General features: G+C 40.8%; 4 protein-coding genes across 8 annotated transcripts; 2 read left to right on the top strand and 2 right to left on the bottom strand.

The window, feature by feature from the left end:
* Positions 1–4,121: 4,121 nt before the first annotated feature.
* On the top strand, positions 4,122–7,501 carry LOC127769903 (probable protein-S-isoprenylcysteine O-methyltransferase). Its single transcript, XM_052295564.1, has 5 exons — positions 4,122–4,439; positions 5,394–5,637; positions 5,815–5,943; positions 6,280–6,388; positions 7,190–7,501. Exons 1-4 carry the CDS (start codon positions 4,187–4,189, stop codon positions 6,368–6,370), a joined length of 717 nt encoding a protein of 238 aa, XP_052151524.1. The 5' UTR covers positions 4,122–4,186; the 3' UTR covers positions 6,371–6,388; positions 7,190–7,501.
* A 1,625-nt stretch (positions 7,502–9,126) lies between these two features.
* LOC127769901 (putative glucose-6-phosphate 1-epimerase) lies at positions 9,127–14,235 on the top strand. 3 transcript variants are annotated; one of them, XM_052295562.1, is made up of 9 exons: positions 9,127–9,366; positions 10,922–10,996; positions 11,353–11,409; positions 11,501–11,661; positions 11,764–11,904; positions 12,784–12,886; positions 12,953–13,052; positions 13,171–13,410; positions 13,858–14,235. In XM_052295562.1, exons 1-8 carry the CDS (start codon positions 9,238–9,240, stop codon positions 13,380–13,382), a joined length of 978 nt encoding a protein of 325 aa, XP_052151522.1. In that variant the 5' UTR covers positions 9,127–9,237; the 3' UTR covers positions 13,383–13,410; positions 13,858–14,235. The 3 variants fall into 3 exon arrangements, with proteins under 3 accessions (XP_052151522.1, XP_052151521.1, XP_052151523.1); XM_052295561.1 differs by having other exon boundaries at positions 11,501–11,904; XM_052295563.1 differs by lacking the exon at positions 13,858–14,235 and having other exon boundaries at positions 13,148–13,273.
* Positions 14,236–15,396: 1,161 nt separating this feature from the next.
* LOC127769900 (probable E3 ubiquitin-protein ligase RHG1A) lies at positions 15,397–18,766 on the bottom strand. Its single transcript, XM_052295560.1, has 5 exons — positions 18,607–18,766; positions 16,381–17,149; positions 16,161–16,232; positions 15,864–16,010; positions 15,397–15,765 (listed from the first exon to the last, which is right to left on the bottom strand). Exons 2-5 carry the CDS (start codon positions 17,128–17,130, stop codon positions 15,631–15,633), a joined length of 1,104 nt encoding a protein of 367 aa, XP_052151520.1. The 5' UTR covers positions 17,131–17,149; positions 18,607–18,766; the 3' UTR covers positions 15,397–15,630.
* Positions 18,767–21,033: 2,267 nt separating this feature from the next.
* LOC127771951 (uncharacterized) lies at positions 21,034–27,340 on the bottom strand. Of its 3 annotated transcripts, none has more exons than XR_008017243.1 (3): positions 27,061–27,340; positions 22,992–23,473; positions 21,034–22,064 (listed from the first exon to the last, which is right to left on the bottom strand). XR_008017243.1 is itself a non-coding variant. In XM_052297909.1 (2 exons), exons 1-2 carry the CDS (start codon positions 27,143–27,145, stop codon positions 23,280–23,282), a joined length of 279 nt encoding a protein of 92 aa, XP_052153869.1. In that variant the 5' UTR covers positions 27,146–27,340; the 3' UTR covers positions 22,882–23,279. The 3 variants fall into 3 exon arrangements, 1 of the variants encoding a protein (XP_052153869.1); XR_008017242.1 differs by lacking the exon at positions 21,034–22,064 and adding an exon at positions 22,102–22,849; XM_052297909.1 differs by lacking the exon at positions 21,034–22,064 and having other exon boundaries at positions 22,882–23,473.
* Positions 27,341–27,721: the final 381 nt, after the last annotated feature.

A 27,721-nucleotide genomic window follows, 5' to 3' on the forward strand; every position in this document is an offset into this window, starting at 1 on the left:
CTACTACTAGGAAATGATATACTTCTAGATTCAATTACTTGTTAATGGAATAATAAATGGTGTGATAATACGAAACAAATATTTTTTTTCCCCAGCTGACTACGCCGTTGCTCTGCTGCACCTGCACCCCATGTGTCCGGCTTCCATGTGGGCCCATAGAATCTGCTGTCAGGGCGGCGAAGGGATCGGACGGCCGGGAGCGCGTGCGTGGTTGGGAGCGGACGGCTGGATGCGCCGGGCGTGGGGGTCACGTGACCGAGGATGCGTGGCGTCCATGCCCCACGCGGCGTTACGTGGAACCCACGTGTCAATGGCTTGCGCCGCTGGGGGAATCCCACCACTCCGGCTCTCTCTCGCGCGCGCGCCTGTCCCTCCCCACTTTGCACTTGTTCCAGGAAACGGTCCAGGTGATGAGATGCATCCGCACGAAATGACGAGGAGATGTCTTGAGAATGATGATTACTAGGGGTACCCCACTTTGTATTGTTCGTCCGCCGTTCACTAATTGCCGATTTTAATCGTCGTCGTCCCAAATTGTTTTCTGTTCACTTAATCCAAACGAACGGAGAGATTTATAAGAGAGATTAAATAAAATCTTATGAAAATCATGTAAATTTTTGTACAGTGTGTTCCGTCAACATGCATAACTGGTGGCGTACAGGCAATGTGTCGCAGCAGATATTATTGCAGGCTTGCGTGTAGAACGTTTCTCATTTATCGAGTTAACAGCTGTAGCTATATGGTGTTATTAGCCTGTTTGATGAGGTCAACGGAACGAATGGAAGGAACGTGCCCGGTCGTGTAAACTGGCAGAAATGATTAGCACGGTATTTGCCCCTGGCCTAAACTCGGTGTAGGACTGTAGGTACAGAATCACCTCCTTTGTTGGTTTCAGTCGTTCAGAGCACATACAGGCATACTCCCTCCGTCCTATATTAAGTACAACCATAAGTTTTCACGCCTATCTTTAGTCACCTGTCTTATTTGAAAACTTGTTGTAATTAGTACTTTTGTTGTTATGAGATGATAAAATATGAATAGTATTTTATGCGTGACTTATGTTTTTATTATTTTTGAAGAATTTTTAAAATAAGACGGACGATCAAAGTTGGGCACGGAAACTCATGGCTGCACTTGAAATGGGACGGAGGGAGTACTATAAACCAACTATAAATACATATCGAGAAGATAAAAAATGAGAGATAATAGCAGCGGGCTATAAATTTATAGCTAGCTGCAGTACGGACTCCGAGACACAATGTATGTATGACAGGTAAGACCATATATTAATAGTGTAGTATATGTTTATAAATAACTATGGTATGAATTGACTATTAAATCGACTATATATGATTTTGAGCTAATAGTTGACTATGCTATTAAACTTGCTCTTAGCCTCTTGGTTGATTTTTATACTCCAACCTTCCCAAAATGTAACGAAAATTGATTGTATATGATATCATAATACTACAAATCTTGGCAATGAGTTTATCCCCTTCAAAATATTAGGATAGATTTTTGGAACAAAAAAATACAATCGAAACTTACAATTTGTAGTTTCGGGTACGGTTAGCAGTCCATATGCATCATTTTTGAAAACACTAATATTCCCTCCGTTCATTAAAAAACTAATCAACCGGATGTGACATAATATATGTCTAGATTCTCCGATGTGACCTAGATTCGATTCTTTTTTATGGGACGGAGGGAGAAGTTGTAAGGGGTTTCTTGCTTCATTCATTACCTGTTCACTAATTATAGCCGTAGCTAAAATGATCATATCATAAAATTGATTTTTTTATAATTGGAAATACTGAAAATAAATAAATAAATAATCACAATAATCACTTACCTGCTGATGCATTTTTAATAGAACTTAATACATTTATCTCTTAAAGCTCGTGTTAAAAGGAACTTCACCATGGTACGAGTAAGGGATGTGTACGTAATGGCGTGTGAGTAAGGGTGAAAACAGGTCAGGTTCGGTCGGATATCACCCTTCTCATATCCTAACCTACATTTTATAATCGGAATCGGGTCGTACACGAATAATGCTGAATACAAATACAAACTCAGATAATGTTAGGCAAAAATACGGAATGAATATATACCAAAATAGATACGTACACTATCTGTTATAAATATTTATTCGGATATTAAGTCGACGCAACAATCTTATATATCACATAGACAAACCATTTAACAATTATCCATAATATGATTATATTAGGCCATTAAGACCTTAGGAAATAAATAGGGTGCAATACATTATAGTAGAACCAATACATAGTAAAAAAAAATACCTCACAAAAACATAATACGGGTAATATCCATATAATTATCCAGATAATACCCGGATTTTTTACCGGATAATCCATATCTGTCGGGTACTATGTTTCCGAACCCGATCTCATATCCGCCAAAAAACACCCGTATTCGGACCCGATATCCGTGAGAAATCCCAAGCACCCACATTTTTGACCCAAATTTATCCTGAAATAATGTGACCGGACGGGCGGGCGGGAAATACCCGCCTCGTTTTCCCCTACGTGTGCGTGTAAAAGAAAATCTCCAAAGCCAAATCATTAATCGCAAGCTAATCTTCAACCATACCTCACTGGAGTCCAATCAAGTAGTTTCAACTTTATCAAAAAGGCAGTGGAGTGGACTAAAGTGATATTACACAATGAACTAGGGAGGTTAAGCGAAGTTTATATTGTTCCACAACTTCACTCCAAACCCAACTTTTATAATTAAACTAGATGACACTCGCGTTTTGTTGCGTAATATATGGATGGAAACGTGGATGAATTTTATGTTGAAATATAATGAAAATGATATAAGCAACGATGATTTAACATGCTCGCATGTTATAGTTCGTAGACGATGTAGTGTAGTTGCATTTAAGTTTTAGTATGTACTAAAAATTATCATACTTGCATGATAATCTTTTTTGGTGTTTAGTGGGTTGAAGTGGCATTGCTTGCATGTTAACTAATAGTTACTACACTTGCAAGTTAAGTTTTAGTTTTTGAGTGGGTCGTAAATGAAAGGATTACTTAAGCCTAGAAGAGGTGAATATGCAATTTAAAACGAAACACGGAAGCTAAAAATATACCAGATCGGATTGTCTGATACCTGATTGAACAGTCCTACATAAATCGGATTGTCTGAGCTGGGATTGAACTATCTGACCTGCAAGATGGACAACAAACAGCAAGGGTATGCACTTTCACTTTCAGTAACTTTTTAGAAAAAGTATAGATTTAGGGGTTGTTTGGTTTACAAGGACTTATTCTAAGTCCCTGTCACATCGAATGTTTAGATACTAATTTGGAGTATTAAATATGTACTAATTACAAAACCCATTCCATAAGCTTGGACTAATTCGCGAGACGAATTTTTCGAGTCTAATTACGCTATGATTTTGACAATGTGATGCTACAGTAAACTTTTGATAATTATGGATTAATTAGGCTTAAAAAATCGTCTCGCGGATTAGCTCTCATTTATGAAATTAGTTTTTTTTATTAGTCTATGTTTAATACTCTAAATTAGCGTCCAAACATCCGATGTGACATGGGCTAAGACCCTCTTTGTTTAGGCTTATAAGCCAACTTATAAGTCGAAAAGTCTAAGCCTAAACAAATAAGCGGCTTTTTTATTTGGCTTTTCTGAAGCCATAAGCCACTCTAACACTATTAAGCCAAAAGCTAAGTTAGAGAAGCTTTTTTGGCTTATATAAGGTAGATGCATGACTCCACCATTAAACTTAGGACATTAAATCCACCGACTTATAAATCATATAAACCAATAAGTTGACTTAAAAGTCTAAGCCAATAAGTCTAAGCCTAAACAAAGAGGACCTAAAAAGTTTTAGCCCCATCTAAACACCCTCTTAAGAGCTGGAATCCTAAAAAAAAAAAAAAAAAGGCCCTAATCCACGCTATCACCATCTCGGATTCTCGATCGAGCCACCCAGCTTTCTGGGCATAGAAGCCCAGACCATTCACTAGGCCTCTAATATCGGCCTTCGTCCCCAGGCCTCTATGGGCTTAATCCTGGGCCCAACTCGCCAATGTAAAGCCTTCTTTCTCGCCGTCGGCGTCAGTGTCGCCTCGCCTCGCATGGCCACTCGAAGCTTTCCCCGTCCCGGTCCCTAGCAGAGAAGAGCTTCCGCTCCCGCATGCGGCATCTGCCTCTGCCCCCAGCAGCAGCAGCAGCAGCCGCCGCGCCGCGCGAAGCATCTCCTCCTCCTCCTCCTCCTCCCGCCGCGCGAGCGCTGAGCCCTACTGCGGTCGCCTTTGCCCAGATCCCGTCGGTGGCCATGGCGGCGAGGGCGCAGGCGTGGCTGTTCGCGGCCGCGCTGGTCATCTTCCACGGCTCCGAGTACGTCCTCGCCGCGGCCTTCCACGGCCGCCGCAACGTCACCGCCACATGTGAGTGAGACGCCCCCCCGCTAACCCTGTTTTCCTCGCTGCTTTGGGTTGGGATCGTCAGATATAGAGAAAAGTTTACTGAAGGATGTGTCCTTGTAGTTGTGTGGATTCCAGCCGCTCTATTCGGTAATTGAAGCGAATGTATTCGTTCAGACTGGTGAGGAAATGCCTCGTGGGAACTGATTCGAATAAAATTGTCTTTGGTCTGGTTCTGCTTGAACGCATGCGATTGGGATTTGCGTTGAGAATTATGTGAGGCACTGCAGATGATTCTATAGTTTTGACATTCGCTCATGGGTTGCTGGCAGAGTGCTTGTTTTGACGTATTGCATAGTTAAATTCTTCACTTTATTTACTTGTCTTAGTTATGTTCCACTCGGTGTTGATCTGATAAGTAGCCAGAGTACTGTATACATTTTTGCACTCAATTGCTTATGCCGTCCGGTATGTTGCAGTTATAGTAACCCTCTTTTACGTTTAACAGAAACAAGCCTCCAAATCATGTGCTATCTGCTAAATCTAGAACACACACACGCGCGCGGATGACGATGGGTTGATTTAAAGTAGAGGTAGAGCACCTAAATCAGAAGCTCTAAATGGATGAAGTAATTACTTCCAAGTTGTTATAAATGTCAATTTTAGAGTTTGAATTAGGTCCAAAATAGCTATCCTCGCTTAGCTGGGATTACGCTGTTTTTTCCCGCCAAAACAAGGACCAAAAATTGTGTTTTGTGAAACAAAATATAATACACCAAAGATCATGGAATAAAAGGAGATGTGATTGGATTGTCACAATGCATCACAATAAAAAAAATCAGAACCATTGTTTAGAACTGGGTGTATAAGATTTTTTTCCTCTTATTGTTTACTTACTTACCTTTTAAATTGGATTTACGCAGCCCTAATTTTACTGCATGCCTGTGTTGTGATTTAATAAAAGTACTTCTCATGCAGCACTTCTTATCAGCAAGCAGTATGTTTTGGCAATGAGTTTTGCAATGTTGGAACACCTGACAGAAGCTCTTCTCTTCCCTGAATTGAAGGAGTATTGGTTTGTCAGTTATGTTGGTTTAGTAATGGTGATTATTGGTGAAGTTATTCGTAAACTTGCTGTGGTGACAGCTGGGCGTTCCTTTACGCATGTTATAAGAATTCACTATGAAGACCAACATAAGCTGATTACTCATGGGGTGTATAGGTAACATCCTATTTATTTGTTTTGTATGAGGCTGTTTATAGTTCCTGATACATAATCAAAATTCTTTCCACTAATTTTCGTGCGTATTAGTTTTTTCCCTCTTGTGCATTAGCATGATATAATTCTTCAGGGCCAATCAATAATTTATGTTGCTGATATCAATGCTTAAATTTACAGGCTTATGCGTCATCCTGGGTATTCTGGCTTTCTTATATGGGCAGTAGGAACCCAGGTTATGTTGTGTAATCCATTATCCACAGTTGCATTCACATTGGTGCTGTGGCGATTCTTTTCAAAACGGATACCGTATCCTTATAAAAGAACATTTCTTTATTCTTTGTGTTGTTTTGGGCCACCCATTTTGTAGATGTACCCATGATAAGTATACCTTTTCTTAAAAAGAAGAGAGTAAGCTTCGAACTCTGACGATTTAGCTCTAGAGGAAGATTTCCTACATGATAGCTCTAGCTCTACCACCGTGTGTAGTCCATTAAAGGGAATGCCAGTTGCAAGTACAAAGTCTGTTGATGCCTATTTTTTTCAATGTTTCATCACCCACTAAATAAGAACATATTCATAAAAGAGTTCGTATTACTAGGTTTCATGCTTTATTTTTCTTGTGATTCCTTCACTCAAGACCAGGTATGAAGAATTTTTCTTAAGGCAGTTCTTTGGTCGTGAATACGAAGAATACGCACAGAAAGTGCACTCAGGATTACCTTTTATAGAATGAAAGTTTCAAACTTACAAAGTATGTTTTCAGGTCCTTGCCTCCTAAGTTTCATTTTGTATCGTATACTTCATATTATCAGGTTGAACAGATATATTTCTTTAGTTAACCAACCATGAGGATTTGTCACTTAATATTGGTGGATACCGTCTTTATCATTAGTGTAATAAAAGTAAAATGTTTAAGCCTTTAGTCTTTCTTTAAAGGCAATAATACAAGTGCCTTTTAGTACTTTGAAGGAAATCTTGTGTTCGTACTTTGTATACATTAAATTTACGCTGCTACCTTTTCACCTGTTTGAATATAATGTTAAGTCTGTCAGCACATTTGTTGAGTGACAATCAGTATTTTAAATAACTAGCTTTTGGAATGGCATGATTACCATTTCAATAAACATACATTACCATTTGCTGTTGGGTTCACTAGCAAAACAGGCTCTTTGGCCAAATTTTTTTTAACGTATACGGACACACATTTGAAGTATTAAACGTAGACTAATAACAAAACAAATTACGGATTCTGCCTATAAACTGCGAGACGAATTTATTAAGCCTAATTAATCCGTCATTAGCAAATGTTTACTGTAGTACCACATTATCAAATCATGGCGTAATTAGGCTCAAAAGATTCGTCTCACAATTTACATGCAAACCATGCAATTGGTTTTTTTTTCGTCCACATTTAATGCTCCATGCATGTGTCCAAATATTTGATGTGACGGAATTTTTGGAAGTTTGAAGGGAACTAAACACGGCCTTTGAACTTTTTTTCCTCTACTAGGAGACATTGGAAACTGCTAATGCTGTTCTTTTTTGGGTACAGGTGTGCTTACCTCCCGCTGGCATCATCATTGATGTGCCAGAGTACAGGACTAAACAACATGCAATGAGAAGATAACAAACTAGCCATATGGATTGCATACAATACAAGACAAGTCTTATTTTTGTAATCTGGGTTCAAACGGATGAATTATTTCCTCAGCTCATCAATGTGCAAATGTGACAATTGTTGCGCTGGTCATTTGGTGTGAAAAAAAGAAAAAGCTAAAGCCCCTCGTTACAGATAAGATTTGTTAAGCCATGCCATTCATTCGATTTGAAGAGGAATGGCTCCTGTGTGGTGTTGATTGTCTCCTGTAGTTTTGTTGCGTCAAAGTTTTTCCATAGCAAATGATGTGTAACATTCCAGGTGGAACTCCTTTATTTGTTCCATGAAATCTGAAAAGCATTTGGACATGCTGCAGTTTTCTCCCTGGGGGCACAGTTAAGCTCGTGATTCTATTGTCGGTTTATTCTCAGCCTGCCATTTTCGAATCTCTGGAATATGAACAATCTGGGAAGATGCCATATGTCCTGCCGATAGAAACTCCTTGAAGTTACTCGATGGTACAGCATGTCGAATCCTATTCGCCGAAGCGATAATGATTCGGATTTTCGACCCGAGAAACTTATTGGGTGCTCAAGAGTCAAGTGGATGGTATTAGTATCAGCCCGATCCAGTGGTTTGTTCAACGGTCAAGTATGCTTTGACGTTTCAATTTTAAATTATGCCGCCCATTTTAGTTGAGCAACTTGAGTAATTGAGTTCCATTTCCATCCGACCTTGATCAGGCAGCCTCTAATCCATCGCCATGCGGCTCAGGATATGTTTGATAGGGATTAGGGGATGGTTTTATTTATTCCGTGCATGAAAATGACCTGTGATGACACTGGCATATTCAAATGCATAGTTTATTTTTTCGTTCATAAAAAAGATTGTTGTAAAAAATCAGGCATATCCGTCATACCTATGAAAAAGCTTATTCCTGGTCGATCATACCTTCCAACCAAGGTTACAAACAATCGAGTACATTTCAGAAAACTTTTATGGTTAAAGTTGCAGAAATCACAAGTCTTCTCACTTATGGCATATAACTTTTAGATATTATGTTTCTAAAATTTTACAAAATCCCATCTTCTTACAAGTTTACAAGTTGACCTGAAACTTACTTAAAATTCTAAAACATATAGTATGTATATTTTTTTAATTATTATGTTCTATGAAAGAGGTTGACTAATCTTGGAAAGAACAACCTACATGTAAAGTCAGCAAGATTGCTGATTTACATGTGTTGATGTGATTTAAGCTATTGATGTGCTCGAGAAACTCTTTTTGGATGATCAGGTGAAACACATACGAAATAACCTACTCCAAAGCGGAAAAGAATACGTAAAAAGATGATTCGAAGTAAAACTTTGGTAATAAACGATGACCATAAACACAATATACTCAATTTAAATTTTAGCTAACGGCCGATAAAAACACACTGATAGAGACCCACAGTAATTAACCAGCGTAACCACCTTTCTTCCATTAATTTTGACAATTTGACCATTTGAAAAAATTAATTTTACAAATAAACCGTCGCCAAAATTTATTTCAAAAATGAACCTTCTGTTCAGCGCCAAATCACCTGCCGCTGAACCTAGACATCTCAGCGTTACGTCAACTGACGTTGAATGCCGTGCCACCGCGGATAAGAGACTAAGTCAGAGTGCCAACGCATATTCAGCGCCACGCTATTTGGCGCTGAGGTGTCTAAGTTCAGCACCAGTTAATTTGGCGCTGACCAAAAAGGTTATTTTTAAAATAAGTTTTGGCGACGGTTCATTTGTAAAATTAGTTTTTTTAAAGGGTAAAATTGTCAAAATTAATCACCTTTCTTCCTCCTCGCCTCACCTATAAATAGCCTTCTCCTCTCCAGCCTCTCCACTTTCCTCCCCACACCACTACTCCAGTCCACCACTCTCTTGCCTCCAGAAGTTGAGGGGTTAGCTTTTCTGTCCGCACGCGGGCTACTCGGCTACACGAGAGCTTCCCGTTGCGCGAGCATGGCCACCGCCTCCTGGCCGCCGACGCCCAGGTCTCCGCGACCGCAGGCGCCGTCCGTGGAGCGCGCCAAGGGCCCCTCAGGCCTCGACAAGGTCGTGCTCCGCGAGGCGCGGGGATTCTCCGCGGAGGTAATTAACAAACCAGCTCGATCGCGCGCCCCGCTCCCTTTCGGTGCTTCTTTCCCAGTTCGATTCGAGGCGCATTTGCGCCGATCCGGTTTGGGGTTTAAAGCCTGCGCGTGTGTGCAACTTTTGCTGAGGGGGGGAGGGGGGAGGGATTGGGAATTTCTGTTGCAAATGAGCGGTTTGTGTGATTTGGCAGATGAATAACTGGCGCATTACGCGATCCATGCTGGTTAAGTTCAGGCTTACTATCATTTTAGCATGTTAAATTTGCTGCAAAAAGGCAAATTTTCCGATGTTTATCTTTGGTGCTGTGCTTTATGCCATCTTCATATTACGGATGTTCAATCAATCAAGGGTGTTAGCTGTAATTAAATTTCCGGAATTGGCCCCAACCATATAAGGGATGTGATTTTCTGAAATTAAGAGATGCTTTTGGCCCCCGCGATGAAGTGGTGTAGTTTTGATCACACGTCACTGTGCCATTCACTACTTGATACCCGGATTGTAAAATATGATAGTGAAAGACTTAAAGTAATATACGGACAATTCTCTTGTTGTGGAACCTACCTAGTGGGAGACGCACCGACTATGCTACTTGAAAGCGAAAGGCCTAGGTTATCCTCTTCTATATTTCTAAGATGGATAATCCTTGGATGTTGCGTTTGATGCTATACGCATTTAATTGCCCTTGTTGTACCGACTATGCTACTTGAAAGTTTGTCATTTAACATTATGGCGTATCCTTGGACTTGGTTCAGTTGCATATCATGAGAAACTGGGACTAAATATAGAATTCTGGAGGTGTTGGATTCTGTGAACTCAATTCTGCTATAGATAACTCCATAGTTTCAAGCTAAACTCAAATTGGTTCCTTTTTTCCTGTCGTGTATTTGTTGCAATGGAGGGGCCAGAGATAAAAGGACAATATGAACTTCCTTTTCTGTTAATCTTTCTCCTTCTCCTTCTGGCCAAAGTACAAACTACTCCTGCATACATCTTAGAGCATAGCTCATTCAGAGTCACAAGGCAGAACAAAAAGGTGAAACTAGGTCTCAGTACAAGTATTCACTAATTATATGATGCCGCGAAGTGTGTTAGGGACAAGAAATGGTAAGTAATCAGGGCCAACAAGTGATGAGAAGACATGGTTGTGTGGTGTGGAGCTACACAACGCTATTGTTATAATGGGTGAATGAGTTATATCGTGACAAGTAGGTGTTTAGGTGAGTCTTAGTGTTATCCAGCTATTTCTGTGAATCCTTCTTGCCTCTTGATACAGTAATTAGCTAGCTTTGTTACTTCCAAGTTTTCTAAACTTCCCTTTGGGTATCATGCTTGAATGTAACTAGTTTTTCTTATCTCACATTTTAAATTGTATTGTGTTCTTGCTGATGTAATTTAGTTTTTTTTTATCCGAACTCAAGGTTTATCAATATGGAAGAAGACAACTCTTCATGGACTGGGCATTGACCCTACATGAAAATTTATTATTTTTATCACTTTTTTATAAGTCAGGCTTTAACTCCTGTAGCTAATCAATTATCTTGTCTTTTGCTAGGTCCATTTATATGGAGGTCAAGTGACCTCTTGGAAGAATGACCGTGGGGATGAATTACTTTTTGTAAGCAGCAAGGTATGAAAGCAGTCATGAGGTCATGGATGACCTCATTGGCTAGGTTATTAGTTTGTTATATAGATAAACTTGCATGAGATGCATTGGCACCACATCCCTGTCATCCTTGTCCCCAGACCCACTAATAAAATTGGCCATTAATTAGAAAAATATATATCCCATTTTATTTCATTAGCACATTCTTAGGTCAAGACCCTTGGATATCTTGGCCCTTCTATTTTTCTAATTGTTTCTTCTGCTCCAATTGACGTGTGTCCAATTAAGTGACAATGTGATGTAATATCTGTTTGGGACTGCTACTGTTTTTAATCATCACATTTCCAAACCGGTGTTGAAATTAAATTCTTCCTTTTCAGGCCACTTTCAAGCCTCCAAAAGCAATCCGTGGTGGCATACCCATTTGCTTCCCCCAAGTATGGCAATTTCATTTATAATAACTTCTCGTATGTTCATGCTAAAAAAACTTGCCTGCCAGAATCATCCAAAGGAACCATATAAATGCAGTTTGGCACTCATGGAATTCTTGAGAAACATGGATTTGCAAGGAATCGGTTCTGGGCTATTGATGATAATCCTCCACCTTTTCCAACAAGCACTGCTGCTAAAGCTTTTGTTGATCTTATTCTGAAGACTTCTGAAGAAGATCTCAAGATATGGCCTCATAGGTTTGTGTTATCCAGCTTATGCTTTGTTCCTTTCTTTGTGTGCATGTTAGTCTCAATCCCCTACTTTTCCTCGTGTTTCTTTGAACAAATAATGGCGTGCAGCTTTGAATTCCGATTAAGAGTTGCTCTTGGGCCTGGAGGAGATTTGGCTCTCACTTCTCGAATAAGGAACACCAACACTGATGGAAGACCATTCTCATTTACATTTGCATACCACACGTACTTCTCTGTATCTGACATAAGGTGTGTGTGCTGCATTCAGCTCCCTTTGTTCTGTTATCGGTTCATACATTTTCAATATGAAACTTATTTAAGGTTGCAGAATTGGAAGAGTGGAGTTCTGTTGTGCAAGACTTTTGGTGGTATATTATTAAATTTTACTTGCTGGGTATTTTCAAAGGGGTCATAAGCATGACCTATGTGCCTTTGTGCCATTCAAGTCTGGTAGATGCGATGTATTTTTTAGGAGCCACTGTACATATGTGGCTACTTCTTTTGATGGGGATATATCACCTGCAAATTCTGTAATTACAAATTCTATTTCACTAGGTGTAAAAGTTGGGACATGCTATTTTCTGTATTTTAGGTTGTATAGACTATAGATAAAAGGAAGTTGGAAGCACATGTTAGAACAAATCATTACAGGTTCTCTCTTTTTTGGCTAATAAACATGTTCAATTAGTAAAGAAGATGTTGCAGAATAGTAACTGTATACTTTAGTGTTAATACTTTTTTTCAATCTGAAGATTCAGTCAGTAGAGAAGGCTCACTAGCATTATGGATGGAACTTTTTTTTTTTTTAGTTCAGTGCAGAAGCATTGATAAATTTGTAATCTGAAGCGCTTGGGAAAAAATGTAGCCAAGTAGCTGCTGTCATCGGTTAAAGCAAATGGTGATTTTTTTTAGACAGAAGAAATATATTCATGTGGGCATTTCAGCCTTTGATAGAGTGTTGTAAGGACCAATGGTGATTCATGCAATTTCGTGGCATGTGCAACTGCTTGGTTTGTGAACAATGTTAAGCATGTTCAGTCATATTTTTTATATATGTACCTTTCTCAATGTTTGAAACTTGGGAATTCAATTTTCTTCCGTGCTTACCCAAGCTGCAAACTACCTTAGTGAAGTGCGCATTGAAGGCTTGGAGACACTGGACTACATTGACTGTCTGAGGGGAAAAGAGCGATCCACAGAGCAAGGGGACGCTATTGTGTTCGAATCAGAGGTAAAGTAAGCCACTTAAATGCTATAAATGATACTACATAGACTGATCTGTAAATGATACCTTCAGGTTGACAAAATATATCTAGATGCACCAGTAAAAATTGCAATCATTGATCATGAGAAGAAACGGACATTTGTCTTAAGGAAAGACGGGCTTCCAGATGCTGGTAAGCTTATTTATCACAGTAATTTTCTTTTGTTAAAGAATATGATTGTAGATCTTTGTATCCAGCTGTATCAAACACCAATTTTTGCCTGTCAGCGTGCATACTTTTGCCTGTGTAGTTTTGTGGAACCCATGGGACAAGAGGACAAAAAACATGCAAGACTTTGGGGATGAAGAATACAAACATATGTTGTGTGTTGAACCTGCAGCCGTTGAGAAGCCCATTACCTTGAAGCCTGGCGAAGAGTGGAAAGGAAAAATGGATCTCTCCGCAGTTCCTTCCAGTTACTGTAGCGGGCAGTTAGATCCAAATAAGGTTCTTCAAGGCTGAGAGTTCTAATTTACTACACCATGTACAGGTAACGGACTAACGGTGTACTTATTCGCTCTAGCTGTGCAATTTTGTGGTGGCTTGGCTGTGAATTTAGAAGTAAAGATACTGTAATTGTAACAGCAGGCACAGATAAGCTGAGTACTCCACCATGCCTTACAGTTCTCTAATGTAGAGAGACAGGAAGTTTTATTAGTATTGGCTGTTGAAGCAATCTATCGCAGTGTCATGTAGCTGATCGCAGAAAACATTAGTAATTTAGTACCTCGTGCTTAAGAGTCATGTACCATCATTTATGCTATGTTTTCATTACATGTCCAACCAGGTTTTGGAGAAATCAGTACAACCAAGAAATATATCGAGTTATTAATTCCATAATAAGTATATAGTATTCGCTCTCATCTTATACTCCATATTTGGTACACATTTTTTTGGTAGCTTCTGCTTTGTTTCTAATCTGTGACTTGTTCTGCAGGAACACTTAATGTCACTTATATTATCTGGTGCTGATGCTGCATCTTAGCATCTACTTGCCGTCCACTTCATTATCTTACCATTTCCACATTTTAATGCTTATTTCTTTCTGTATGAAGCAGCAGAGAGACACTGAAGTAACAAACGATCCTAATCTTGGGAAAATCTGCCGTCAGTGAACTGAATTACCGATTAGTAGCACCACTAAAGTATTGTTTTCTTACCGATTAGTAGCACCACTAAAGTATTGTTTTCCGGGTCATGTGGATAATGATGATGCATTGATCTGCATCTCGGATGTATCTGGCTAATTATATTTGCAGACTGTTCCCTGTACCTTTCCTTTGTTATTATCATTATTACTGCGAGTATATCTGGTTGATTTTATTGTTCCTCTATTAACCAATAATCATCAGAATTCAGAAGACTATAGGGGAGCTTGCAAGATCAATCTGATTTATGGATTTACTGCAGTGGATTAGTGATGAGCAATTGTGTCTAAATTCGAGTAAATACGAAATTCATCATGGGAAATACCAAAGAAAAAACTCCTCCAATTCAGTCACCTTTAGTTCCTGCTTAGAGGTTGTTTGGCAGGGCTTAACTCTTGAATCTAATTCTAAGAGTGGAGTTTGTGGTGTAGCGTCCTGCATCCTACTCTATCTTTCTGGTCATTTTTATATATACATATGCATATAAAGAGAACACGTATATAAAAGTTTTATTCATAAATTATTTTTTATTTACAAATATGCTATTTGACTTATTCACCGAATAACCGAAACGGTGGGGTGGTAGGTGAGAAATGAAAGAGATAGTTGCAAGAATCAGGATCGCTAGTTCGCTACCATTCGAAGCGATTCTCCAAGCCAGGGGGCATTTTGTAAACGTTATGAACGTTCTCGCAAAATCAGGACTCGAACCAGGGGCATTTTTGCAAAAACCAGTACCACGATCCAAAGTTAACAAGGGGTCATTTTGCAAAAAATCAACGGCGCCTCGCCCTCGCCGTCCCCTCCTCCCCCCGTCGCCTCCGGTGGCGGCGCCTCTCTTGGTCGCCGCCCCGCCGGTACTCATCTCCTGCGTCAGATCCGTCGCATCCCACCTCGTCTGCAAGATCCCACGTTCTCCTTCGCCGCCGAGCTCGACAACCGTCTCCCAAAACCGCGGCGGAAGCATCCGATGGCGGGCGCAGCAGATCCACCGCACAATACCGCCTCCTTCCCCCATCGACGAGCCCCCCGCCAAGTCACCGGCGCGCGCGGGGGGGCTACTGAACGGCCACCGCGGCCTGCATCTGTGGCGGTCAGCTGGAGATCGAGCACATTTGATTTCAGTGCTCATCCGGCCTTAGCAAGCAACCATGTAAGTTGCCTCGCAACAAGTGTTTATCCCTTTGAAATTTGAACAATGTACACAGCTTAAATTATATCCAGACTTATCGCTAACCACCATAAAAGAGATATTTAATGGTGGGGAAAGTGTGCAATGAGGAACATGCACTGAACAGTAACTTCAATAGAATGAGAAACAGAGAAAATGAGGAACTATATTTTTTTTTCATTTTTCAGGAGTTATTTCCTGTTCCTTTCCATGTTCGTACTGCACAAGTGCAAATTGTGAACTGAAGGAGACCAATAATGCAAAAAGTCTGGAGGATGCGAACGAATGGTTCGATCTAAAAGAGTATCAAAAAAAGAATGCAAATTGTGTCTGGGTAGAACATTCATGGAGAATCTGTACATTTGGTTTCTGAAGAAGCACCCTGCTAGTGCTAGTTGGTATTCAGAGCGACGGATTTACAAATGGGACACCAGTTCTTCTGCCGGAGCCAGTTCTTTATGCAGGAGAAGTGGTAGTAATGTTTGCAGACCATCTTGCCCACCTCCTCACCATCTGAATATTCCTCCTGAAGAATGCACACAGAAAGATTTCGTACATAGTAGTCAGTACAATCCAACTCTGCAAACAGTGTCATGCGCAATCTACTCATGCAAATGAACTTGCCTGGCATATGCTGCATTTTCTCTCACAATCTTCATGAGTTCCTGAAGTAGTGGCCATGTACATGCTTCTGTCTAGACACTTGGACAGCGCGTCTTCTGAAAGGCCAGTGCTTACGGTGCCAATTCTATCTCCCAATGCTAGCAATTCCTACAGTGCAGAGCATCACAAATGAACTGAGAAGTGAAAACAAGTCATGAAAGATGAAAGATGCTGCAGAATGAAATGTGCGTGAGAGAGAGATGTCAAGAAAAAATGACAGGTAGTAGCAGAATCCTCAGGGAAACATAACTAGCATACCTCATAAGACATGCCGTCAATGTCCATTCTCATCCCTCTGTGCCGATCATTGAATATGAAGTAGTTCTCAAGCTGCGAGACAGAATATAACTATGTGAGCACCAAAATGGATTGCACATAATTCAGTTTTTTCACTGTACCAAAGCTAGCTCGCCCGCACATAATTCTGCAAATCCCTTGGATGGACACTGTGATGTGCAACAAAAGGAATGATCTTTACCTCTTCACTTCCTTCCATATTGAAGCGCCAGTACCCATTTGCATCCTCTATGCTGTCGTCCAAAGATGAAAGTAGTCCCTGATGATTACTTCTGTATCTTGCCAAGAATCCAGATATGAATCCTTCAGTGCTATCTCTTGCTGCCTGCTCAACTAGCAAGAAATCATCGACATCCCTATCTGAATTCCTCCTGGTATCTCCACTGCTGTCTCTGCGTACATTTACAGCTCCTGCATTTGCACCTTCATCTGCCTTCCTTATTCGGGAAGCTGCCCGATGCGACGGTCTTGAGACTGTGCGGCTACTACTTGAGGAAGTAGCACTTAATCCATTTGGTGATGATGGACTGTTTTCTCTGTTCAATGATCGTTTTCTTGATGCATTGACCCTCTCTTTGAGACGAGCGATTAAATCACGCCCTGGAGTTTCTCTTGGCCTATTGTCGTTTTCGCTATAGGAGCTTGCTGCATTCCTGCTGATGTTATCAGTAGCAGTACTTCCCTGAGGAGTCCTCGTGCTGGGTTTCCTGAAAATTTGTGATCTCCGAGGGGTTTCTGATGCTTCCTTGGCTGCTGTTGCTGCCCTGTGTGTTTGCTTGTCTTTGCCGGCCAAATGCTTGCTGCTGCAACCGTGTCGCGTGCAGCAATTGGTGGCCTTGTGACGCGCACTGTCTTCTCTGAAGAGAAGAATTGAGCCCCCCTTGGTGAAGAGAAGGCCACCAACTGTCCGTCTTCCCATGTGATCATCCATGTTAGATGTTCACCTGAAACTGGAAATGACTCCATGGAGTCAGATATCTTTTATTAACTGGAAATAACTCCATGATCGAACTGATGGAGTGTATTTATGTTCAACATATAAGCATGGTAAATTCTGGTAGCGCGTTGTTCTTCTGGAGAAAAGAATTCCGGTAACAGGTAATGAAAAAATTTCAAACTACTGCCAACGAACCTGTGATATGGACATTCTGGTGCGTTCTATGATCCATTGTCTAATAAATATACAACTTTGACCAAAACTGCTAATGATAGTAGGTATGCATATCAGTAGTACTAATCTCCATGCATTATGTCGTTGGTTTATTGAAGTTGCAACGCATTTCCAACTGAACCAAAATATCCAGAGATGTAAACTCTGAACCTTCAGATAGGTAAACCTTCATGTACCCTAGTTTTTTACCTATGATTATTTAGTCTACCCTTTTTGTAAGTTTTCCTGCTTATAAAAGAACCAAACATCTAACATGTCAACCAAAGAAGGTTGCTACTACAACTTTTTCCCTATAATCCTATCTAGTTGAGATAATTGACCTTTTATTCTGAAAGGTCAATTCCTTCGCTAGCAGGCTAGCATGGCTTAGCTTGGTACTGTATGAAGACGGAAAGTTGTACTGCTTCCTATTTTCAGGAATCAGATATTCAGATGTATGAGAAGGCAATTGATATGTACGGATTCAACAGGAAACTTCATATAGTCCCAGAGGAAACAGTATCTTTTTTAACGAACATATCTGCCTTTAACTGAATAAAAACTGGAAAAGTAAAAATGGATTACTTGGAACAGAAATTTTTGGGTTTAAGACCATAGAAGCAATCAGAACATGCAGGATAAAAAAACTATTAAAGTAAAAATGGATTACTTGGAATAGAAAAGTGTTGGGTTTAAGACCATAGAAGCAATCAGAACATGCAGTTTAAAAAACAAATTTCAGTGGAGTATTAACAAACTCCTCTTTTGCTTAGTTTGGCACGCAAAAACAAAAAAAAACAGAGGGATATTCGAGGATGATGATGAAGAAGAAAAACAAATACGATTGGGTCGCGAAGAACAAGAAATCAGAACTTCCATGGACCCCCACACAGCCTTGCAAATCCCAAGAAACTAATACAAGGATCGATCGACGATGATCATCACCAACTTTATTCTAAAACCTTTCCGTGTGCCAATACTCGCAGGGAAAAGGAAGAAACCAAATTCACAAGAACACAAAACTAGAAAGATTAAAAAAACGAACACCGAAACCATACGCAATCACCTTCCTCTGACCTCTGAATTCAGGAGAAACCATGATCACAAACACAGACCCCCGAACCGTTCATCACAGAACAATTCAAGAGCCAAAACCACGAACACAATCACACGGACCCGTCCATCGCACGACAGAGACAACAACACAGGTAACATCTGAACAATCCACACATACAAGGTGAAAGAACAGCGGCCAACCTTTCCTTCTCCCTTCTCCGGCACGGCCTCCGCTCCGTCTGACCCGGCTGCTGCTAATCCAATCGAAAAGCCAGCCAAGAACCCTCCGAGACCATTCCAGGATCGGTGAGAAGGAAGAGAAAAGGAAGAGAGAGGGAGATAAGAAGAACCAGTGGAGTTCTTATATATACATGCCGGAAACCACACGGAGGAACGAGAGGGACGGAGAAGAGGAGGAGAGAAGCTTAAACACAGAGGAGGAAGAACGAGGGAGGCAAAGGCGCGGGACCCACCTGGATCGGATCGTGGCCGTCCGATGTGGCGCGAGAGTAGGATCGGACGGCGGGAGATGCGATGCGGGAGATGCGATGCGGCCGGCGTGGGGCCCGCTCAAACGGAATCGTCCCCACCACCCAACTTCCTCCTCCTGCCCGATAACCTGCCTCCCGTATCGACACACGCGTGGACCGGTACGGACACTGACAGGTGGGGCCACCTCTGTTTTCTTTTTTTTCTTTTTGTTGTCCGGTGAAGCAGCATCAGTGTTTCCTGCGTCGCATTATGAAACTTCAGCAATATTTTCTGCATGGTTTGCTTGCTATTATAGACTATAGTATAAATTTCTCCCCAAAAAAAACTGCATGCTTTTAAAAAAAACGTGTGAAATAAGAGAAATTGGAATTGTTTAATGGTTGTACTGCTTTAAATTTTTAGGGGTGGCATGCCATGTTGTAAAGGCAAAAAAAATTGTTGAGCTAGTACTTACTTTTTGTGGAGTGATCAGAGAGGGATTAATTGGTTATTTTGGTTAGGACGACCAAAGCTTTTGGATTACCAACTTTGTATGAGGCTGTAAAGGTGTAAAGTATCATTGAGTACTTACTTAAATTTTATTGTGTGTCTGTGTTTTTCCGTGAAATCAGAGTGGACAGGTTGCATAATTGCTTTGATCTATTTAACAATTCTTAGTATTTCAGTCTTTGCTCGCCATAATTCAGGTCGATTTCTTAATGATATAGCAGAGTTAATAGTACATGGAGAAGTAGGAGTACTTGATAACAACTGAGCTTTCATTTGGATGCACACATCACACACACTATTAAGCATGGACTCCAACCCCAAGCTTGTGAAAACTTATCTGCAAAAAATATTCTAATTGCACAAGAGATGGAGATAGAATCTTCAGATAAAAACAATGGCAAGCCACAGGCTGATCTCGTCATGCTGCCGACTTGGCAATCTGTGGATTCTTCAAATTGAGGACAAGATAAAAAGGAAGCTTTTTTTTTTAATCTATAATTCCCTGTAGTTTGTGGCTCACGCATTGCTCTGACTTATACGGCACAAATTTGATTAGAAATCGTTTTCATACCGAGTGAGGTGGCTTGTGTAGACGGCTCCATAGGATGCTTTTACTTCTTTTTTTTTTTCTTCTCTTATCTCCAGCTGTCTGAATACAAATATACTCAAAGTTGAGAGTATAATCTCATAATTACTCTAACATATGAGTTAGCTTTATTCCAAAAATACTTAAAGATTAGAGGAAATACATGAAGTGGTCAACTATTTCTTCATCAAGATTAGGGTGTACATGCATGACACATGATGGTTTTCTTCGCTTTATCTTTTGTTTGGTGCAAGTTACTTGAAAAGTTTTTTCTTAATTGGTGGCTAATTGTGAGTGGCCGGCTCGGAGTTGGAGTTGGACTGAATTGAACCGTGCCACTAGCAGTGCGATGATGGTGATGCAGGCCGGCACCGAAGAAAGCAAGGCGACCAAAAGGAATCGGCAGTTGACGTACGATAGTTGCTGCCTGGTACTCTGAATTCTGAAATTGATTCCTTGCCTTCTTTTTTCTCCCTTAGTTTCAGTTAAGCTTTTGAAAACAGAAGCAAAACCAAGCCGGTTTTTGCTTGAACACATGTTATACTGCATGTTCTGAACTCTGATGTTCCAAGAAAATTGAAACGGAAATCTTGGAGAGTCCTATTCCAAGCAGCCAGCAACTGACATCCGGCAGAGATAACAAAAAAAAAAAAAACTGCACTTATGTCATCTTGTGGTCAAATTGGTTGCAAGACGGTTATGGACAGTACAGTACACCGGCTGGATTGGGCTACCAGCTGACTAAATTTCAGTACACATGTCTTGATATGAGCCGTTGAGCCATGGGATTCTTTGGCAGCTTGTTTTTCGGAGGTAGTTGGCTTTGAACAATTCCAACAAGAGTACTACATGAGCTCCGTCAAACGGCCTCTTTGTCGTCTCCGATTGTTTGGTTCGGCAACGGATGTTGATATCTGAATATTTAGCTAAACATATGAACATGATCCAAAAGTTACAGTACTACTACAAAGATTTCAACTGAATTATTTTTCAGAGACATCTGTGTTCTTGTAGTTTTCGCCTGTTCTACTGTCTTTGCAAGGACGACTGTATTTTATTTGCCTCAATCCCGAGAACTTTAGAATTTGGAGATTTCATCTGCACTCCTTGCACATATGCATCATGGCAGCCATGACTCTCTAAAGCCTTGTGGATAACTTTTTCACCTCCTTTGTGTCAACATGATTACAGGGGGAATCAAACAAGCAAGCTAACACAATTATGCAACGAGGAGCCTTTTTTTATTATTGTACTTTGTGTTAGCCAAAGTTACACACATCAGGAAAACCTCTGTCTTTGCTTTCCTTTGCATTCTCATGGCGGCCCTCGGTCCTCTGACCATCTTGTACTTATTATATTCTCCTCGTGCCGTATCAAACACCATACTACCATAATTCTATTATACTCTTGTTATGATTCATGCATAGCTTATGCCATCCAAAGGGGATTTCTTTTTTGCATTTCTGACAGGGGTAGGTTCTTGCCAATTGGCAATTGCTTGTTTTCAATACCTTGGCCTACTAATTAAGCTGCAGTTCTCTGAAATCACATAATGCATCAATCAAGAGAACAATGGTTAGGCTTCTGTGGTTTGCTTTTGGATTAACGTGCCCTTCAGTGTGCTGTTGTTGGTGTCATAATTTGACACGGCACGGCAAGGCGAGATTTGGATGGCAACCATCTCCTTCATCTCTTTGTTTAGTTCTCACAGCACTTACTTCATCAAGCCAATCATTTTTCAGAGTGTTTGATTGAGCGTCATTTCCCACTTAATTAATCTTCCTACTAGTCTCTTTCACCCTTAGAAAGTGTTCTAAGTAAGAGGATAAGAGGTAAATTGTACTCAGTTTTGTTTATATAGTGTAAGAATAATTAATTTTTCGAATACAATAATAATTATTCTAAAAAAAGTTGTTTGAACAGGGATGATGCCAATAGTATTGTTGTTTATTGATATTTATATGCATCAGATATCTTTCCTTGAGGCCGTTTGTCCTTGGAACAAGTAAATAGGGGTTTGAGGTAGCAAATTTGGAAGTATCTTGCCTGAATTATGCCCTCCTGTCAACAAATAATTTCACTTTCAACAGACCTGCAAGTTGACGCCATGTCAATGTATCACAAAAATAAGACAATATCTAATACAGTCCTTATTATATGCTTCTTATACGCTTCATATTAATGTCAACTTCATGATGAAAAGAACCACAGCAAGTTGCCAAAAACAAATATTGTAGCATCACCAAGAACTCTGAAACATTTTCTCCATGCTGTGTATTTTTTTAGATAATGAAAGAATTTATTAAACACGGTCAATTACATCAATGTGATACAACTATATTGAGAACATTTTCTCCACGCTGTGTATACTCAGAACTTATTTTGTGTTCAGTGCATGGATACATTTTAATTAGTTGCTGCGCCGAATTCAAATTGATACCAATATTATCTGTATGTTTCAGTTTGGCCGTATCCAAACGAAGGGATTTGATCTCCTACTATCAGAATAGCATGCACATGTACCATCATGCTGTATGCCATTATATATGTTTAGACCAAAGTCGTGTCATTAAAAGGAGCCTAGGCTTGCCTCATGCCAAGGCAATTCAAAGCCCATTAGATTAGACCATTAACGGGTTGCTTCTTTGGGGTTGCTCAGTTCTGTTAAGTGTCAACTTCTGGCATGACAGGAACCCTACAAGTTGCACCTGCCAGAATCCACTTAAGCCCACACTGGCCACACAACACATAAAAAGGCAGAAACTTTGAAAAACAAAAAACAAAACAAAGGCGAAAACTTTGCCTTGTTTCATTGATAGAGAAGGTAGAAACTTTGAACTTGTAATTTTCTGCTACCTGGAAAAGTTGGAATCCATCCTACATCAAATTCACAGTGCAAGTGAGGCACATACTGAAAAATCTTTCATTTCAGAGATTCTTCAACAGAACATAAAACGATACATCATGAATCATAGGTAAACAGGATAGAAAATACACTTGAAAAATAAACCCCTCTTACTCCATCTTTTCCTCCAGAGTTTGCGAGAATTCAGCGCAACCGCCATGTAGTATGTACAGTTTTTCTTTTTCAGACTTTCAGATGCTTATGACCTGATGCTACCGAAAATTTTCGCTCTTTTGCCGGATAGACGGGCAGGGGGATGGATGATGATGCCTGACAACTGCGATTAGACATTTAAGTACGAAACTAATAGCTATCACGTAGTACTAAAGTTGGTGTTCTTAACTTCTTATTATTAGCCGGTGTCTGCCAATCCGCGTGTCCGTGTCATGGCCGTCGACGTCTCTATTGCGCGGCCGCGATAGACGACGATCGGCTGGACCACGCCGACGGCGGCCTCCACGCCGGCGGCTTTCGCTGCTTCGTCGGGGCGCGTGATTCCTCCAGCTCGGATTTCAGAATCTCGAACATCACCTGCACGTCCTTGTATCCACAGGTTTGCACATCCTCGTGAAGCTTCAGTATGCTGCCTCCACTGCCTGCACGCACGGGCTTCAGATAAGGGTTTTTTTTTTTTGACTAATTCAGATAAGGGTTTCGTCGCTGTCATGGATTATATCAGATATAGTCCTCCAAAGAGAAAAAAAAAAGATATGAAAGTGAAGTGTCTTTTTGTTCCACTTTGTAAGTGGAGAAAAAAAAAGCATCAAATATGCTAGCTTCTTTTAGACCTTACAATTTGTGGGCAAGATAAGTAGTGTATGATAGTATTTGTTAGCACCCTGAACTATAGTTGATGTCAATATATGCTGATGCGATTTTTTTTAAAAGAAAAATGTTGATGAGTTCAAACACACCAGAAAAAAAATTTGGGCACCTAAGTCAGTCCTAGGATTTGTGGCTATTTACCCACCTTGTTTTATCTGCTTTAGAATTTCAGTTTAATTTGTTTTGGCAAGAATGTCTTACTATCTGCCTACTCCAGTATGCTGGAGTAAGTCCTGGGCTCATGGCCCTGACAGGCTGGGACTCATGAAGAAGGCATTAAGGCCTTTAGGCCCATGTAGCACAGTTTTGGATCTATTAGACTTTGGGCCTCCAAACATACAGATGGGCTAACAGAAAAATCTAATCCAATTGCTGAATCAATGATATCTTTATTCCAAGGACAAAAGGGATGTGTCCTTGCTAAACACGCATGAGCATATCGGCATAAGATTATTTTATTACCTCTCTTTATCTCTCAAAAGAGAAAGAAAAGGTAAAGGTAAAAAAAGAACATATCATAAATCTTGGCAGACTCCAGGACCAGAAGCTAACATAGACAAAGAAACACCTCTCAGAAATGGGAAGATGAACTAGGGAGGCATCTGATCCAACAAAAAAGAAAAACAAACAGTAAGGCAGACGCTACACTTTCCTACATTCGATATTCTACCGAGATAGCTACCTGTACTCCATCCTTATCTAGAAAACAAACCAAAGGAGACAAAAAAAAAACATGAAAAGCAATTCAATCTTACTTTCTTCCTCTGTTCTTGCCAAGAAAAGTCTCTTCAATCCCTGCACTAATTAAGCAGTAACAACAGCAAGGGCTTTATTTATTCGACCATGACCCCAAACCCCAACCAAGAACGAGAACCACAAGTTACTGACATCGTGACGTCGCTTTACTATGGCCATTAACAATCCAGTGGACGGCTGGGACGAAAAGAAGTAGCACCACAGTAGCTTCAGAAAGATGCAAAGAAAAATGAAGAGACCAGTCATCGTCAGTCAGCGGTTCATCACTCATCAGCTAACCATCACACTTCTGCAACAGCAACTCAGTACTACCAACTAGCCCACTGTCAATTCAATTCAATTCAATTCACTCAATTCATCTGTTCTGCCGGGCCCCGGTTTGATTTCACTATGCGAGTATATGCAACTCATTAATCATTAGAGGCTAAACAGTAGCATGGTACTAAACTACTGGTAGTACTACCAGTCAAGTAGATGGATCAGTGTCGGCGTCCTGCTCCTCCTACCATAACCGAAAGATGATGCATGCATGGCCCCCTGCCTCGAGCTCTAGACAAGCTGGTGGTTAAAAGTTGATGGGCTTACGCGTGGACGGCATTATCTCCTATTAATTGTGTTGTCGCGTGCGACGCTGGTACAAGGGAACCCTTTTCTAACCGCGAAGAAGAATCTTTGGGTGCAGATCAGATGCAGCCGCAAATCGCAACGGCTCAGTTCATACCAAAAGGTCTGAATTATTGGAGACTGATACTGCTAACACTTGCAGGGAAGCTGCAAGCAGAACAGAACAAGCAGAACGATCCACTTGACAGTACTCTACTCCTGCTGCTTTCCCGTTTGAGATTAGCTTGCAGAGTTCCAGTGTATGTGTTCAAGCAGAATCTGGTGCAGATCTGAGAAGAAGATGCAGGTAACTAACTGTACATCATGTTTGATTGGGTCATTACTGCTAGTTGACAAAGCAAGATGTTGAGATCGAGCTGGCACTAATTGGGCAGCGTGGTAGTACTGAATTTTGGACCCTAAAAATATCCATGCACCTACTGATCTTCAGTGTACTGAACCATCGACCTCGTGACAGTGTGACACTTGGTGCTCCTATTGAATAAGGATGGTACTGTAGCAGCAATGCAGCAGAGTGGTACTAGGTATAGGGCCTGTTTGGGAAGTTTCTGTTAGCTGCAGCTTCTCCTAGAATCCTCAGCTGTCAGAATCTTTCTCAAACAGTCTAGATTTCCACCCAGATTTTAAGAATATGTAGTTGTACAATCTAGAAAATAAACTAAAATTTAGAAGCCAAGAAACCCAGCCTTTTTATATTCTCACCAACTAAATTCTCACTAGTTGTTTCTCAAAATCTTAAACTCCCCAAACAAAACCATAGTACTACCAATGGCAGTATCTCACTGTGCACTGCTGATAATCCCTGGTAGGTCGCTGCCATTTCACTGTCGCGTTGTACCCGCCGGGGAGGTTGACTTTCAGAAGAGCATTTAGTTTTGGTGGCTGTGCAAAAGCTGGAATTTTTGGAACAAATTCCTGAAACCCTTTGAAATCACAGAGAAATTTTGGCATTGGTAGTGGTTTCTGGTTTGGCAACCAAAAAGAGGGATCGTATCACCATAGACTTTTCATCTTGGACCCACATGTTAGGATCGAGTAGTGTTGGATGAGCTAGATTTTTGGAGAATGTTAGTGGGAGATGAGATGGTGCAAAAGGAAGATTGTTTCTAGACTTAGCCTGCAAAGTCTCATCCACTCAGCGGCATTGTAGTGGAAAAGAATCACATTCCACCATGGACAAATACTTGGTTGATGGTTGATGTGAACGAAATTGAAGAATGGTCAACACTGTAACTGTAAGAGTAAATAATTGATGGAAGAAAAGCTCTAGATTTTGCATAAAACAAAAGGGTTTCCATTTCCCAGATGGCATAAGCTCTAGATTGAGAATTGCTCCTTCTCTAGAGAGCATGACCAGAAATACTGACAATACAAGATCAGAGGAAAGAAGAAGGAGAAGGAATGATGAAAACATGGGCAGTTTTGTTTCGAACAGTATCTCTCTTTTTTATAGTGAAGATTCCAAATAGTATCATGTTGGATTGTTGGTTTAGATGTAAAGTCCAGACATTATGAATTTCAAAGGGGAAAAAAACAATAAGCATGGCTATGACTTTCCAGTTGAACAGAGAAGTTCTATATTCATCCAGGTAACTGCACTTCAATATTTTAACCTAAATAGTTTTGACTCATGACTTCACGAGTCATGCCACTTTTCTATAACTGTTTTACCGTCTCCACGAAGTAGCGAAATGATCTAGAACTGAATTCCAATATAATTCAGACCTAGAACTCTCTCTTCTTATGGGATCTCTCATGGCGTCAAGAAAAGAGAAAAGAACTGTATGGACATAGCCAGACCAAGAAGATCATCAAATCAGCAGCAAACTTGTCGGGCTCTAAGAAAGTATACCAAGATTATTTCTCCCAGAAGAACTAGCTAGCACGCCATCCTTGGGCAGCATCAAGTATGCGTGTGCGTACTACTACCAGCCAGAGTCAGGGTGATGGGGGGAGAATCGTTAGCTTGGTCGCGTACCTGGCTTGCGGGCGCGGACGCGGGTGGAGACGGCGGCCCACGCGCGGCGCGCCGGGAAGACGACCTTCTTCCGCCACCACGCCATCACCGCGCGCACCGGCGCCGGTATCCTCGCGGCGGCGGCCAGCCTCGACGATCGACGTACGCGCGCTCGACGATCTATCTCACACACCTCACCGGCCGCGCGCGCGCGCGCGGGTGGCTGCGGCGCGGGCTCGCTGGCTGCTGCTGATGGAGTAGTGGTGTGCGTGCGTGTTTGTTTGTTTGCCTCTTGGCCGCGCGCGTCGCGGTTTTGCTTATATCGTCCCGTTTGGTAAGGTGGTTAGTTACGTCGGCTGCGCGTGTGCGACTGCCGAGTGGTCTGCGTTCTCCGGCCGGAACATGTTGCGTTCTGGATTTGCGTGCTGTCGCCTTTTTATCCCGAGATACGTTTAAGCTAATTTCTAATCTAACTCTGGTAAAAATTGATCTTAATCGGTGATGAAATATACAAGATATTCTGTTACCCATAGTCAATGTGACAATAAATAATCCATTGTATTAGAATGAAAATAAATTCATTTTACTTCCCCTAATGAAAATAAATCCATTTTACTTATCCGAACTAATTCAATGGATCAGTTAACCCGTGAACTATTTTTTTTGGCTCATTTTACACCTA

The sequence above is a fragment of the Oryza glaberrima genome, chromosome 4, assembly GCF_000147395.1.
Source record: "Oryza glaberrima chromosome 4, OglaRS2, whole genome shotgun sequence".
Lineage (NCBI taxonomy): Eukaryota > Viridiplantae > Streptophyta > Magnoliopsida > Poales > Poaceae > Oryza > Oryza glaberrima.